We start from the raw sequence: 16,393 nt of genomic DNA on the forward strand, positions 1-16,393 counted from the left end.
AATACATGATTAACTTGAAAGAAAATTTTAACATTATTCTTTGTGAGTATTACAAGTGCTCGACTAATACTGTATACTAACACCGTGGTAGTTGTAATAGAAGTTAATAGCCGAATTCTCTATTCCGTATTAATATATAAGAATGTTCATTATAGTAGAATCACATTAAGATCGCGTCATGTGAAATCACACGTTCTTACATGATTTCGTGTGACCATTCGTAGAGTGTGAGTAAAACACAGACAAATACGTATATGTAAATGTGTATGCATCGTAATAGCATGTGATTTCGCGTGACGTGATGATAATGTGTTTCCACCTTTATTCGCCAGTTCGACATATTAAAATCAAAGAAAGGCAGGCTAACACTGCGCCGTCACGAATACTACTGCGGCAAGTAGAAATACTTAGCGATGGTCAGACACGTCAGTAAAGTCGTATTCAATACCACTCTATGAATTCCCACACCTGATTTTTATTCTATATATTGGAATCATCATTTATATTTAAGAACGTAATTTCTTCAAACGAGTTCCCCACGTTTCCAATTCCCCTCCACAAGTGCCCTTAACATTCAAAACGAACAAAGATACTTTTTTTCACCACGGAAAAACGTTCACCAAATGTGCGCTATTCCACGTCTTTAAATTTCACCTGGCCATTCGAAAGCAATACCATCCAGGACTTTAAGATTTCCATCGGATAGTTGGACTGCCGTTTCCTGCCTGAAATGAAAAGTTCCGCGATCTCAGGTGGAACTGTCGAAGTGAACCAGTAACGTTACATCGCGCGTGACCCCGTCATCACCGTTCCCCTTTTGTTCGTACCGTTTGATACCCGCCCTTAAAATCTCACCTAGTCCCCGAGGACTCGACCGGGGCTGAGGTTAAAGGCTGGTACTCCGTTATCTAGACTCGACTCGAGGTGAGGTGGCATTAGTCGACAAGTGCATTAGTCTGCATAACTCAACCGCTATCGCGACGGTACGTAAATAGCTGAGTTGTTGCCAGTTGCACTCCGAGAGATAACAATTTCCAGTTGGTACCATACGCCACGATGGATTCTGAATCCTGTCCACGCCGTTGTTACACGGAACTTTTGCTAGGTCCACCGTAATTCGAAGCTCGACGACGTCATGAAATTGATTTCCCCAAGACTGCGTCCTGAAACGTCGAGTGAGATTCAATGGACGTCCAATTAATCGAATTGCAGAATGCTCACACTCGAAACGCCGATTTTAATTAACTTTTCCATTAAATCACTCGTTTATTCCGCTGGAGAATATATAATTCGCAGAAAAATAGTATCTTTAGAGCTTTCCGCAGCCCATTTAAAGGAAAATTATAAGACTGGGGGTAAAGATCCATTGGGATCGTGAATTCATTCGAACGTGAATGGGTTGAATAGACGGAATGGTCAGGCTGCAATCTTATATTTAACTAAAACTTCTCTGCCGGCTGTGTAAACACCGGGTTTCGAGGAGTTTTTACATTTTTAATCATCTCCAGTCAGCGAAATTCATTAATTTATGATACACATTTCTTCAGTTGGGGTGCACAAGTTCAAAGAGTCGGCGGGTACAGTGATTCCTCGATGAATGCGACACGAGCAACGGCGTGATCCCACCAGTCGGGGAGAGCCCTTATGGAACCAATCTAAACAGAGTAAACAGAAGCTAAGGAACCCGAGTACGTCACACTTATCGAGACAGTACTGTATTGTCTTCGAGGAAATTCTTTTGTTGTATCGATGATTCAGCCCGATGATGGGTAATGATTTTCACGACGCGTTCGAAGGTGTATTTCGTCGAACCGGCCAGGCCGACGGAACTTAAAACACCGACAGGCTACGGGGCGAGTGTCTGAAAACGACGCATTAGTTGCCCGCGGAAAGAAACTTCATACAGCCCCGCCTTGACTGGGGCTGGAAAATGGTTTTATGCAAGTTGCAAGAAAAGAGGCTTGCCAACTCCACTTGGGAAAAGGGCTTTGCCGCGGCTGGGGCCTCGCTTTCTTCGTTCGGCCGCGCTACCTTTTTCTTTTCACCATCGGCTCCAACCCGCTTCTTCGTTCTTTCTTTCATCCCCCTTGCCTCGCGCCACCGACGTCCGACGACCTCTCTTTCAAAGCATTTCGCGGCGGAACTGGCAAACTTTCTTTCCCGGAGTGTCAAAAGCCTCTGCACATGAGTGTGCTTTAAGCTGTATGCATGTGGCACACGTATCGATATATCGTGGCTGAAGTAATTATAGGCACGATTAATCGGAACCTCGATCAGATTGAACAGAAAACAGATAGAAGCAACCTGATCTTGTGTCGGTCACGCGAAAATAGTGCCTTTATATCAAGTAGTATTATGTATAAGTTCTATCTGTTTTGTGTTCGATCTATACGAGTGATACATTAGTTTAGATTAAAATGTGCGAGAAGGGTCAAGGAATCCCGATACGCAAATATGTCGTTGTGTTTCCTGCCTCGCGTCGCCTTCACAGGAGCCCGCGGCTGCCCGTCACGGCTCTACGGGGTTTGCTTTAAAAAGATCCACGGGAAGCTGCGGGCAGTAATTGGGGCAAATAGAGAAAAAGACATCTGATAGCCTGGCGGAAGCGACGGTTATCCCTGTGCCGTTCCTGGTTGAACGTTTCTTTAAAGGATAGTGCCTTTGCTCGACTGCGACGACGAACCACCAACGTAACGGAACAAAGGGGTCCTGTTGATTCGGTTTTAACGAGGCTTCGTGGACCAGGCCAGCAAACGGACGCGTTAGCTCGTTTAACGAACCGATTATCAACGTGGGGAGGCCGTAGGACATTTGGCCACGAGGATTTCGGTAGCCATTCGATTAGCCTAAATGCGACGCACGATTTGGCGGGCGCCGCGGCGACCATATTTCCACCGGGTCGAACAATTTCCCGGTGACGTCAGCAGACATCACGCCACCGAATCGCCGGGAAAGTGTAATGCCTCTTAAAGCCCTGGCATTTTTGTCGATAATAATATTCCGCCCGGAAGATTTATGCTCGTCACGAAAATGGGATCGTTTTCGATCCACTTCTGCGAACAAGTATCGGTGGAGAGGTTACTGGGGAACGTAACGAAACTTCGATGATAGTTAAAATGGAGAAGGGATTTGATGTTACTGGGCAGGGGGTTGGAGGGGTGACTGTACTTGGTGTTCGACAATTGGGAGGGGGAGGGCGGGGACGATAAATTTAACTGGTGATTGTGAATGGGAATTCTAGTGAGAAATATATTTCTATATTCTGATAATGTACAATGTACGAGGTGTTAATTGTAATAATAGAGAATTGTAATTTATTTGTAATATATCATCCTTTACTTTGGGAACTATTATTAATGTGGCATATATTTTTAGGATCCTTTGAAATAGTAGATTACTCATTAGTACACGAGGTATTAAAAGAAAACTAGTTTTCATGGCAGATGTCGTACGAGCGAGAAATTGCAATAGATAAAGTCCCGTGTAAATTAGGTCAGAAATGCACTTTTAACGAGATAAATGTTACATCGCGAATCTGTCAGAGATGTCAACGTCCAAAAATTTCCGTACTAACGGCCAAAGTTAGCCGTAATTAAGAGCGAGACGGAGACAGAGAAGGGAGATAAGGGATGCGCCTTTCTCATTCAAAATTTCCATTCCATTACCGTTTCCACGGGGTTAGCGGGCGGGTCGCCACCTTCGTCGGTGGAATTCAAACGGGGTTAACAGCCCCGTTGTCACAGTGTAGGCCCGGGGAACGAGGGTAAGTACGGATGAAAGTGGACGATATTGTCACGTTCCAAACCGCGGCGTTATAAACGCCTTAATGTCCTTAATAAGCCTGTTGTAGCACCAAGGATTATTGGCCTCGGTATTCTCAGCCAGGCTGCTCTTCTGTTCAAGGGTTGTGCCGTTTCGCGGACGAAATTCGAGGGAAGTGAATGACGTCGTTGCCACGGGAAGGAGAAGGAGGTGTAACAGAGCTCGGGCTGCTTGTAAGAAAATGAAGCCTTTAATAAAGACCGTTATGGCGCGTTGTGCATGTGAGAATCACGTGACACGCAAACTCTCGGGGTGAATACATCATTTATCCCCGGTCCCCTATTGTCGCATACATGCCCTTAAAGTAGACGCTCCTCGAAACTTTGCGCGTTCAATTTGCAACGCTCGGGGGATCTAACCCCGTGAACTTGGAAAACACGGACCGACGACAGTGACTCTGTAGACTAAACGGTGGCAATCTTAGCTCTATCAGATATAATTTTAACCGTTTAGAATTCAACAAACTCGATAGGAAGGACTTCAGTCTTGGTAAACGCTAGTTTGGTTTAGCCGAAACCCAGGGGGTACGATCTGGACTAGGTGAGGGCCAAGTTGGTCGAACGGTGTCTCTGTCTAAGGTTATTTGCTATACCACATCTATATCCACGATACTGACTTGTCTATATCGATACTTGTACATATCTGAATATTATACTGTCAAGAAATATGATCTGGACGGTCTCAAGTCAAACAGTCATCATCCTGCATCTGATATTAGCACCTTAAACTTATCTATAGAAATAATATATTTGAGTCCTCTGAATAAAATTTGTTTACTTGGGACTACCTCTCGCCGAATATATGGAATTCTCCATTTCCATGCACAGAGAAAACTCTCCTCATTACTAAAGTATCTACTCTAACAAAACGCAGATTAGAAGTTAACGTAGGGAGAGAGAGGACTTATCTCTTCTCGTATTCACTGAAGTTTTCCTGAAATCACGACCGTAAAAAGGACGAACCATTTAGTCCACGGATACGGTGTTAGCCGACAGAAGATATGAAAGATGTACATTTTGCCCTGATAACGTCGTGAAAGGGATCGCGTTTATCACTTATATACGCTGCACCCTGCAATAAAGGGGTAGTTTGCGCCAGGGCGCGCCGTTGGGAGCCTCCCTCTCTCCCTCTCTCTCTATTTTTTCCTCCCCTTCAACCAACATTCGTTATTAATGGTCGTATCCTGTGATAAGGTAATCGTGCTCTCGCGTCTGCACGCCGGAGATATCCCTCTTGATACTCGTATACCTTATGTTAATGTCTCCCCGCGCGGAACGTGTCTCATTTATGGGTAGGCAGAGACATGAGCGCGAGCGGACACCGTTTCGCGGTTACGACGTCGTTACCGTATCGGTGTATACTGGCGACGAAAGAGACCCGCAATTTTAGAGCGGCCGGGCGGATACGGCCGCGTGGGACGCTGCTCCCCGAACGACGAGTTTATCCGAGACGACAGGTTCCGGGATAAATTAAGCATGATGTTTGCCAAGTGGAACGCTCGTTCTCGATATTCCCGTAAGTGAACTGTGCCTCTTCGCAGGATGAACGATTGTAGAAGAAGGTTTGGACCCCGGAAGCTGTGCGTGTAGACCCCGTTTTGATGGCGACGCGTCTGTAACCATATGTTTACATATTTTGCATGACTTCTGAAAGAATACGTAGCAATATAGCTGCAATCTTCTAAAGATATATACGGTCAATTACATTTAAAACCACTTTAAATTGCACGATTACATATTCAGAATGTAGCACACAATGGTACTCATATAATCTTGAATTTGTAGAACATTTCCGTAGAATCAATGTGTATCAAAATTTTGTCTCATCTTACCAACCTCCATTTATCTAACCACGTAATATAATGGAATTGATTAATTAGCTGGTATATTGACATTACGGAGCTAACCACATTGGAACCATACTCGGCATATGTAATACATACTAATTACATACACGTTAGAGATATATTCGGTGCAGTTGCCCGGCAAAAAGCGCATCGGCAGTTACACGACTATCGACCCGAGTCGAAATTTATGTGCACCATTTACAGCCTGTGAATCGTCCCGTTAATGAAGTTTTTAATGGCGCATGTGTGATAAAGTGTTCACCTCAGGTGAATTCCGAAACATGAGGATAGTATCTCTATGGCGACCAAGAGATGAAACGATTGTACGACAAACCTTTGCTGTGGGTCGTGTCTCGTTAATTATACGCATCCGTGGCCCCGAAGAGCTGTGGAAAAGCGAAAGGAATGCGAAGTGTTATAAGAGAGCGACGAGTACCCAGTCCGGAGGAGGGAAACTGGAGGCGAAAGAATGGGATGAGCCACCTCCGAGTAACGAGCGAACTCTTGCGAAACTACCGCCTCATATAATCAATTAGAACTCCAGAACGAGTGAGATGGTAATGGAGTTGAGCTAAGTACAAACTGGAGCAAACTGGCGTCGAGTCGAACGAACGGATCAACCACCGCCGCCTCCCCACCTCCAGCATCGGCTCCTTCGAGCCTGTTCGTTTCCGATGGAACCTGAGATCTTCCACATCACGATGAATTCCTACGATACTGTATGTTCTAACTAGGTGGAAGTAAATGTTACTTTGATAGTCTAACATTACCACTGTTCCTTACAGTATATTTACGAGAGAAGAATAATTACACACGTTACACTAAATTCTGTTCTTCATAATCCATAAATGAAGGTTTTTTCGGAGCTTCATGTTATTACCTCCGCTTTAATCCCATTTACTACTCTCAGGAGGAGACATATCTACCGGTTAGTATAATCGTTGGTCCATGTTTTCTTCCTGCTCGAAATTGCCCGTTATCCTAACCCATAAATTTGAGGGACATTGAAGTCGCGCGAAAGAATCTATCGCGAACTAGCCAGGGTGATCTCTGTTATCTTAAGTAGACCCTTCGTTTATGGCTCCGTAGTCCTCGAAGAGGCCACTTTCAACTCCTCTCTCATCCCCCTGACGTTGACAGAGTATTGTTCCTGGTCTGAGATTTTCCTTGGACATCGACCCACACCCTTACTGCTAAGCGGATAGGACAGATAAGGGGACGAAAGGATTCCCTGAGAATGTCAACTCGCTTTTTATCTTACACCGGTGTCGCTCAGGCCCATTATATCCGATGACCCTAGCGAGAAAAATTGTTATCGCAACGTATAAAACGGGATATATCGATTATGCAAACTTGGGAAGACAAAAATAAAAAAAAAGGGACAACAGAAGTACAAGTTCACGGCGGATGGAATTAGAAATTAACAAGAAACAGTAACTCCTCAGGATCCCGGCATAAGCACATGCCAGCCCTGGCCGTAGATCCTGGGATCCATTTAAAGCGTAGCGACCTATCCCCGGGCCGACCCAATTGAAACTTCTTCCAACTGATCCCATTTAACGAACCAGCGCCGGAAAAGTTCCGAATTAAAAGGAGCTTTCAATTTCTCATTTCGACCGGCGCGTCCGTATCCAGATCGAGGATCTACCTCGTTAGGGGTGGCAGGCCATCGTGATGAATGTTGTCCGTAAATTTTCCAGGTACATCTGCTACTCTGCCCTTTAGGGCAAGAGAGGGAAAGAAGAAAAAGAACCCGGGGACAAAATGGAAGGACGTAGAAGTAGAAGAAGGGCCACGTCGAATCTCTGATTCGAGAATCTTGGCAGTTCTCTCGGTTTAAGGCGATCCCCCTCCATGGAATCTCGGTTATTCACTCGCTGTCAATAACGTGGCCAGTCGGCTCTCTTTCTTTCCCTCTCTGCCCTTTCAGTTCGCTTGTTCCTTCGGCTCACGTGCTCGACCGCCTTGTCCGTCATCGCGTGCGCCCTGAAAAAGATCCAGCTCGTCGCCTTTCACCGCCGCATCCCCCACGTACCAGCCTCCTCGTTTTACACTGCTAAATCCAATTTCAGTTTACCGCCTCGTACCACCCTTGAGAAGGATCTTTGCGGTAACTCGCCACGCTGTTGTACCCTTCCGTCCTTTCTCGCCTGGTCAGAAAAGCACGACCGGGTCGATCCTTTCCGAGATATAATCTTCTCTCGTTAAGCGTTTGGAACTTGAGGGGCGGATGTATCTCTGTTGATGTCGTCTTTAAAGCGACTGATTTTCTCGAGGTTGAATATGTTACACTATTTAACTATTGATGGGGAAGGATTTCAGATGAAATTAATCCTACAACGAATGAGACTTTTGGTGACTTATGGCAGACCACGAGTGAACCCTATTCATATTTCATTATCATTGAAGGACGTAATTCTTTTTCGATTGGGTGATCGATATTCCGAAATCACGAATTTGTTTCTTTCACTGATTTGGAAGTTCCTGACTATTTAATAACATAATTCTTTACGATATGCTGATTGGATATTTCGAAATCTAATGTTTGAATAATTTTGAAACTCTTGGTACAATTTCCTTCGAAAGGGACTCAGGCATTAATAATGTCTACCTTCTACTGCGAGAGATTTTTATCACGATATTTCGTTTTGTTTCAGGTGACCGGCATCGTGGGACGAGCGGACGTACTCGCCTGTATCTTCTTCCTGTTGTCCTTTCTTGCTTATCACGGGTAAGTAGAATTAAATTTGCGAATGATTCCATAAACGACGAAATGTCGTACTTCTGCTCTGGTCTTGGAAATATTCTGTGCGTCCTTTTTACAATGGTACATTTATTTTCTAACTTATTCGATTCATGGTATTTCATAACAGATCGTTCAGAGTATTCCTTTAATAGGACGTTCGTTCAGGTAAACGTAACTCTGTTACTGAAACCTATTTTTACTGGCGTTATTACCAACGGAACAACAGCCGTACCCGTTAATATTCCCGGAATCCCGCATTCTATCATTTTCCCCGTATCCATTATGGACAAATCGTTTCTTCCTCGTTCCAATCATTCCCAACAGAGAGTAATTTTCATCGTTCCACACGCGCTGAGGGAGGGGGTATGGAAAACAATTTCATCGTGTACAGACGGTTACGCGCATCGCGATGCCAACAGAATTAATAATCGTGACTCGTGTACACGGTGGCATTGTTATAGAGACCGGCGACGTCGGTTGCATGTTCAATTTGTTCGGAAGTAAGATGAAGTGAAATCGACTTCTCGTTTAATATTGTAACAGGCGGCACGAAGTTACACGCTTGGGGCATGCAAGAAACATCGTAACGACGCGAGATTGGCTAATTTACTATTTTCCGACATCATACGCGCCGCTCGTTTCGAAATTTTTTTTTCAGGAATTATACGTATTGAGAAGCTGGACATTTTCTATAATTTTATACACTTCCAACACGTCATCCTGTCATCCATTACAATTTCTTTTGGTTTCACGACGTCCGATATTCATTATGATAGGAAACCGTGTAACATTAGCATGTCTGGGTAACAATTTCTTTCTTTAATCGAAGAAATTAAACAATCAAAATTAAAAAAAGACACACTTCTATTAAGAAAAGTAGTCTCACCAATAACAATTAATAAAAGGATTCCTTTTGTTATTCTATATTCAAGTCTATTACATTTAGTTCCCACACGGATTCACCTGTTCCAAGAACGATTCCATACAAGCATTTCTTTTCGATAAAAGTTACCACCAGATAAAATCAACCGCAAAGAGACCGAAGCCATAAATGGCATAGGAAAATATACAGCGATAGGTTAGCGAAGAAAAAACTATTTTCAGTCCCTTTCCCTGTGCTTCAGAGTATGGCTCGGTAGCAACTAAATAAGGTAGCGTGTCAGGGGCATAATGCACCCATAACTCGAGTGAACTTACCGGCTGCACATACATACGTCAGCGACGTCGGGCGTCGCTTACCGTCGGGAGGACGCCAGTCTGACGCCGAAACAGGGGCCCATTCATTCTCATGAACGCCGGGGCGGTGTGTGGAAATTATAAACTAAACTAATTTACCCCTCCCCGAAGCGGCGCGTGGTGGTTCATTCGTCGGCCCCGTAAACGTTCCCTGGCTCGTTTACATCGATCCTCAGCCGTGAAAATATAAAGTGCTTACGAGCGATCCCACGCGAAACTTACGACGAAAATCTTTTTATCGTCTACCCTCTAAGAGGATTCAGGACTTATGCATGGTAAGCGGTGTAACGGCGTGCTCGAAACGAGCCGCGAAATGACGCTCGACCCCGTCGCTCGTGACTCATCGTGAGAAACTGACGATACTTTAAAGAATAAGGTCATTTTCCATGCCTATAGTCAGTGTACATTCTGAAGTAGTTCTAACGTATTACCTTTTACAAATCATCGAACTATATTTAAAAAAAATGCTTAGAGCCTGTCAGACGCGCTCAGAATATTTCTGAATTGAGAGACTTAATTAAAAGTATCAAACGCCACTGAAGTTGTTGATGAACGCCAAACAAATTTTCGACCAAAGGGTCCATATAGGTAAACTGACCATTCTCCTTCCACTGTCCCTCTCCGAATTTATCACCAAGAATCAGCTAACGCAATAACGTCAAGTAATCGAATTCGTCGTTCGACAAAGTTAATTCGATCGTGAGTGCAGCGTATTTAAGCTTTGAATCGACGGCAGACCGTCCGCTTGATGTCACCGACGGAACGCCGTTCCGGATATCGAAATCGATAGTCAGAGTATCCTTTTTTAACACTGAACGATTCGATCGATCGCGTGTATACTTATCCCGTTGGGGGTGTGCAGCATTCCTCGGCCTCGTCGCGAACGGTAATAGGAACGAATATCGAGAAGCGGCGCGCGTACCGGTGTAAAATACGCGGTATATCGAGGGAAACGGAGGCGCATAGCTCGTAAACGAATCGGGAAAACCGGGAGTTCCGACTAAATGGGCGCCCGAAACAGGTCAGTGTGTCAACCTCCCCCGGCTTTTAAGTAATGAATCACGAATGAATATTCGTATTTTGCAAAAAAAGAGAGAGAAAGAGAGAGAGAGAGTAGAAAAAAAGAACGCTGGCCCTGAGGGAAGGGAGTTGTCGGTGAAACGTTCGGGGTACAAATGTTCATTCTCCGAAGTCAGTGACATCGTTGCTCGACGAATTAGTCCGATTTTTTTTTCCATATCCGCTCGTCTGGCCCCCCTTTAGACGATTATTCACGAAGAGTTTTCAGGGGAAATATTGGAAGAAGGCGACACTTTACATTTCTGTTACGACAATTGTGGCTATAGGTATCTGCTTTGGGATTATTGAATGTAACGGAGTTAGAATTCAGAGTTAGACTCTTGTTTCTTTGTATTTTTCCTGTGAGATTAGTTTCTATTGCCGTCCAGTGCTATCTTCTATTGCTGGTACCAACTGGTACTAGGCAATGGTAGCTAGACAAGACAGGACAGTAGTTCGTACAACAGAGCTAGTGGAATAAACCGTGCTAGGTCAGACGCGTCGTCAAAGAGGCCAATAGTAAAGAAAACAATTTTCAGAAATTGTCCGTACTTACGTACTTCGAAATCATACACGATAGACATTACTAGCAGTCCAAAAAGACTCGAGCATAACTGGTTTGGAAAAAGAGTCGGATTAATAAACGATCGATTACTTTCTCTATTAATTCGTTTATCGTTCGTAATGTAAATGGGTAATATCAGCGAAAAACGGTGGAAACAGACAGCACAGAGATCATTCGACGCTGCGGAACGTTTCGAAAAGTAAACTGCGTGACTTTATAAATCCCTTCATCCCCGGTGAAGCTGGAATTAGCGAGTTTGAACGAGTTAAACCGGGAAATTGCGATGTAATAACCGTGAAAGTGTAAACGCGAAACGAAATTCAAACAGTTGTTTAATGCGCCGCGAAATGTAAGAAGGGAACGAAATTTCCAACGGAAGCGCCACGATTTCATTTCCTATTGCGAGGAAAAAAGGAAGAGTCACGTATTTCCAAAGTTTGCGAAGGTACGATTATTTTCCGCTCTTTCTCAGGATCGCTGGCCTCTCGTTCTTCATCTCTACGCCTCGTCAAAGACGGAATTATCTTACGCGTTACTTCTGAACGCCTACCCTCCGTGGCTCACCGTACCGACTTTTTCGAAGTTTTCTTTTTTTTTTACGTCGATGCCGTGCTTCAAAGATATCCTAATTTAATTTCAAGAAGTTCGAATAGTTCTCTGGGAAACTCCTGGCATCGAGGGCTTTAAAAAAACGAGCCACCCCCGTTGCCATTATTATCGCTGATGTAACTTTTTGAAAAAAATCAAGGTCACCAGGTATTTAAAGAAAAGAATAAGACATAAGAAAATCAAATTGTATCCATCCGATGCATCCCTTAAAATGCCATAATTCGTTAAAACGTCTAATACAATCAATAGGTAACAAGTTATTGCAGATAGTATTTCTTATTGACTCACCCTATACATAAGGTAGAAGACACACAACTTCAAAGTTCACTCCACCATTTGCTAGAAGGACTTCCTCTCCCACACAGTGTGCATAATTACGTTATCACGCCGCAAGAATCAATCTGCATGAAAATGAAATTTCAGCACCACGGAAAATAATTCATTTTACGTGTGGGATGACGGGGCGGATCTCCGCCAAAGGTGGTCGTCACCTGCGCGGCACAAAACTGCAGGACGCACTGCGCAGCCTGCATCGCATGCATAATTTAATAAAGCCCTTCCGCTACGACCGACGAAATATTTATTTGCACAACGCGGCGGACGCGCGTGTCGCGATCTTCGTTCGTGACGCGATTCGCTGGTCGGACCATTGCACCTCGGATTTGAAACGCGTGGTCGGACACGCCTCCCTTCCAACGATTAAATCGTGTTCCGGCCCGGTCTGGAGCTCGATGCGTGTGACCCTGATCGATCCACGCGCGGTTTATCACGCGCATTCCTTTTTCCAGCCGGCGATAAAACGAAATTACGAGGCATCGTAATCGGGACAATCGCGTGCCGCTCGCGTGCCCACCGCTCAACCATCTCTCTCTCTCTTTGGTTTCCCTTTGCACCGACACTTGCTCAATATGCAACCCGGTAATTGACTTTTCTCGCCACTCGGAGGCCAGACGGTCGTTCACAGATTTCGAACGCGAGTCTCGGCTTTTGCTTTCTTGATCTTTGCTGCTAAGTATCGATCTCGCATTTTAATGGTACTGAATTTAATAATCTGGAAAAGATTCGGTTTCCTTGGACTGAACCTGATTTAACCTCTTAACTTGTACAGTAATATCTCCATGAGTACGACATACTCGGGTACGCTTCGGGGCATTCATGGAAAAGCGGAAAGGTTTTCAACCCTTTATAAATTTGTTTTTGGTTCGAAGTGATGTTTATAGGAAGTGTACATTTCCCCATCATCTATATTTACTTTTCAATACCAACTTCCAGTTTCCCTTCCACAAATATCACAGGACATTACTTATAGAATTACTTGATATCATACGGAATTAATCTCTATCGCGATCCTAATCCCCATTTATTTCTAATTATGCTGAAATCCACAAACTCTGAATCACCAGGACCTCTCATTCCTTCCCAATTAAACAGGAATTAATAACGTTTACCTGAACGGGACCATGGCCAGCGCAGTTGTGTTTCGAAATGTCTGCCCTCTCCTCCGATTACGGTGGTTTTAGCAGCCGGGCGCGTAACAGTGTAAACTCGTGGTTCCGGCGACAATGACCGGAGGCACGGGCCGCCGAGGGGTGTGCATTAAATTAAATCTTTCGGATTTGCTTCGGTTCCAGGCAGCAGACGGCTTACTTGTGGAGCAGCGTGTGCCTCGGAACGCTGTCGATGTTAGCCAAGGAGACCGGCATTACTGTTTTGCCTCTAAACCTTCTTTACGACCTCTGTCGCTCCTGGCATTCAATCAAGAGGTAAGCGTTTAAGCGCACGGCGGTCGTAGAACAGTTTGGAAACGCGACACGTACCTTTCGGCAATAAATTCCGAAATAAGAAGTAACAGTCTCCGGGCCCCTGAGTCGTATCTCGCCGAAATTTACGCGACGTCACCCCCCACGCCCGTCTGTTCATTCCATTATAAACACGTCGTGGGGGTTGGGGTGTAAACTGTATGCCCCGAAGATGTTGGTAGCTTGTGTTTAGTTTACGGAGAGGCTTCTGAGTTTGTCAACAATAACAAAAGCGCAGGGGCGTATGTGCAATAGAGCCTTATAATTTGTAAATTCGTTTAATCATTGTGTAAGAGACGTTTACTTGGTTATTTCGTCCATGGTGTCATTAGAATGAAATACAGTAAAGACTACATGAGAGTTTAAAACTCCAGTTCGGTTTACAACTTTCACGGTGCGCCGCGAATTGTTTCAACACCTCATAAATTGGTTTTTTGGTCAAAACCCGACCCCTGGCAACGAAAGCGATTGGGGGGAGGGGGGTAGCAATAAATTATACGCTTGGAACGTTCCACGACCTCCCCACCCCAGTGGCGAAGTAGAAACTCTCGGAACGTGGAACTTCTTATGCAACTCTCAGCGAGTCTTTACTGTATTACAATATGGTTCTACATTAAAGTAGAGATGTTTGAGAAAATCTGACATAGGAAGCTTTGGTGAGATGGTGAATCGGATGGAAGTAAGAACATTTGCATACGTCCAAGAAACTTATTCAGTTGTAAGTTCCATTGTAACCGACTGTAATCCTATATCTGCTCAGACATCTCTATTCTCCGACTGACGTACAATCACGGAAGCCATCTAACACGTCGGTTCTTCACGTTTCAGATCTATTTTCGAGGCCAGGTGGAACGACGACTCCAAACATTTTTCACGTCGCGCCGCTGCGCTACTAGTCTCGGTAGGTGTAACAATGTATCAATCTTACAAATGTATGTCTACAGTCTCATTATCCCTGTTAAATCCCATAAGATTCAAAGAAATGTGAAAACTCAGATATCATTGATATCAAAGTCAGAAAGTTCAAACCAGGTAACCCTAATTTAAAATCAATCTGGCCGAGCAAATGTTCCAGGCTATTACAACAAAATTTCCATCGGTTTTACCCGCGTGAATACGACCCACGGTACACAATCATTAATGCCCCGTGAAAGCCATTATACGCCGGAAACAATGCGTGAAATGAAACGCGCGGGAGCAATGTTTCCGCCCGAATCGGCCGCGACGAAGAAAGTTTCGCGAGTGTTCAACCGAGTCGAACAAAACCCCCGGCTCGGATTTATTCCAGCAGTGGCAAGTCGGTCGTGTAAACGATCGCCGTTATAATGCCGCTGCGTTGTAACGCTCGAACGGTATCGAGTCGAGAAATGTTTTCGAATCGCCTGTATCGATTCTCGGGAACGTGGAATTTCAATTTTATTATCGTCCAAGTCGAGCATGACCAGGGTACTACTTCCTGGACGGTGTCTCGAGTGTGAAGGCGGGGATCGGGCCTGAACGAGGATAAATGGATAAATGGATCTGTCGACTTTTCTCTGTGCCTCACCGTTCGGTTCCTCGGCTGGCAGAACTGTAGCAGACATTGCCAGTAACACAATAACGACTCAGCCGTTGGTCTACGGAGCACCCACAGTCCCTCACTTCGCGGGGCTTCTGGACGGGACTGTGTTCCCGTTTTACGCTTTAAGGCACCTTCACGCGTGCAACACAATGCTGAATAGATCACAAGTTTCGACTGTTTACACCGTGCTCCGGCTCTCGAATTTCTGCCACTGAGCTCTCCGGGACATTGTTAATTGTTCCTATGGTCTCTTGGTCGGAAGTCCCACTTTACTCGTGGATCTTGCCAGCTGGTCTCTTTCTTTCTTCATTTCAAAGTAATGTTGTTACGTTCTTGAATTGTATGTACATTTACTAGAAATAGTACATATTCTTATATTCTGTATACTTCTGCTAAAATCGTACGTAAATACGTGTAGATTTACTAAACTTCACGCTCTTACTGTGACATATCCACCGATTAAAACAGTGACCTCAGTGGTACATTCATGTTCTCCCGCTATCTTCCTTGCTTCCAAGTTTAACATTTATTCGAAGACGATTATACATCATCGTGGACAGCAGTGTACAGCATAAACCGGTCGGGTCGAGCGTAAAGATCCTTGCAGGGCAGCGGATAAGAGTTTCCGGCCATCAAGGAAAATCCCGGGGCTATGTCTCGCGGCATTTGCAAACGGCCGCCACCCCTGGATCCGCGTCGTTAATTCTTAACGGCCGATATCTTCCGTTTTTATCGTCCAGTCGTAGGCTGGCCACCGATGTTTACAGCATCCGAGTGCCTTAAGTAAGTTTAACGATCGTTAACGGCAGATACAACCGCCGCCCCGCGAAGAGTACACTCCCCCTTCCTTTTTACGAGCGTGGAAAATAAACTGCGTTCCCGACGAATTGTTAGGCAACCGTAGGAGCCATTCCGGTTATCGCGATCTAAGGCTGCGCCCGTGCTTGTAAGGAAACTCGCGAATGAAATACGGGATCGAAACTTCGAGGGAAAAAAAGGTTAACAATGTAACCATTCGTAAATACGAGGGCAACCATTCGTCGAACGGAATTTGTGGTTATAGGCTCTTCCTTAATGGAGTCGATTGTCGACTCTGGGCGTCTTTGTAACGGCGGCCGTTTGGCACGAATACGTATACGAGATTCGAACA

At 44.8% G+C, this 16,393-nt stretch overlaps 1 protein-coding gene across 1 annotated transcript in view; it reads left to right on the forward strand.

Moving 5' to 3' along the window:
* The window catches only part of LOC107187588 (transmembrane and TPR repeat-containing protein 1-like), a 183,184-nt gene that overhangs the window by 88,571 nt on the left and 78,220 nt on the right, over positions 1–16,393 (forward strand). Inside the window, exons 3-5 of the mRNA XM_015575715.1 lie at positions 8,326–8,399; positions 13,515–13,646; positions 14,511–14,583. Coding sequence (XP_015431201.1) covers positions 8,326–8,399; positions 13,515–13,646; positions 14,511–14,583 — 279 coding nt within the window. The remainder of the gene's footprint in view (positions 1–8,325; positions 8,400–13,514; positions 13,647–14,510; positions 14,584–16,393) is intronic.

The sequence above is a fragment of the Dufourea novaeangliae genome, unplaced genomic scaffold (genome assembly GCF_001272555.1).
Source record: "Dufourea novaeangliae isolate 0120121106 unplaced genomic scaffold, ASM127255v1 scaffold89, whole genome shotgun sequence".
Lineage (NCBI taxonomy): Eukaryota > Metazoa > Arthropoda > Insecta > Hymenoptera > Halictidae > Dufourea > Dufourea novaeangliae.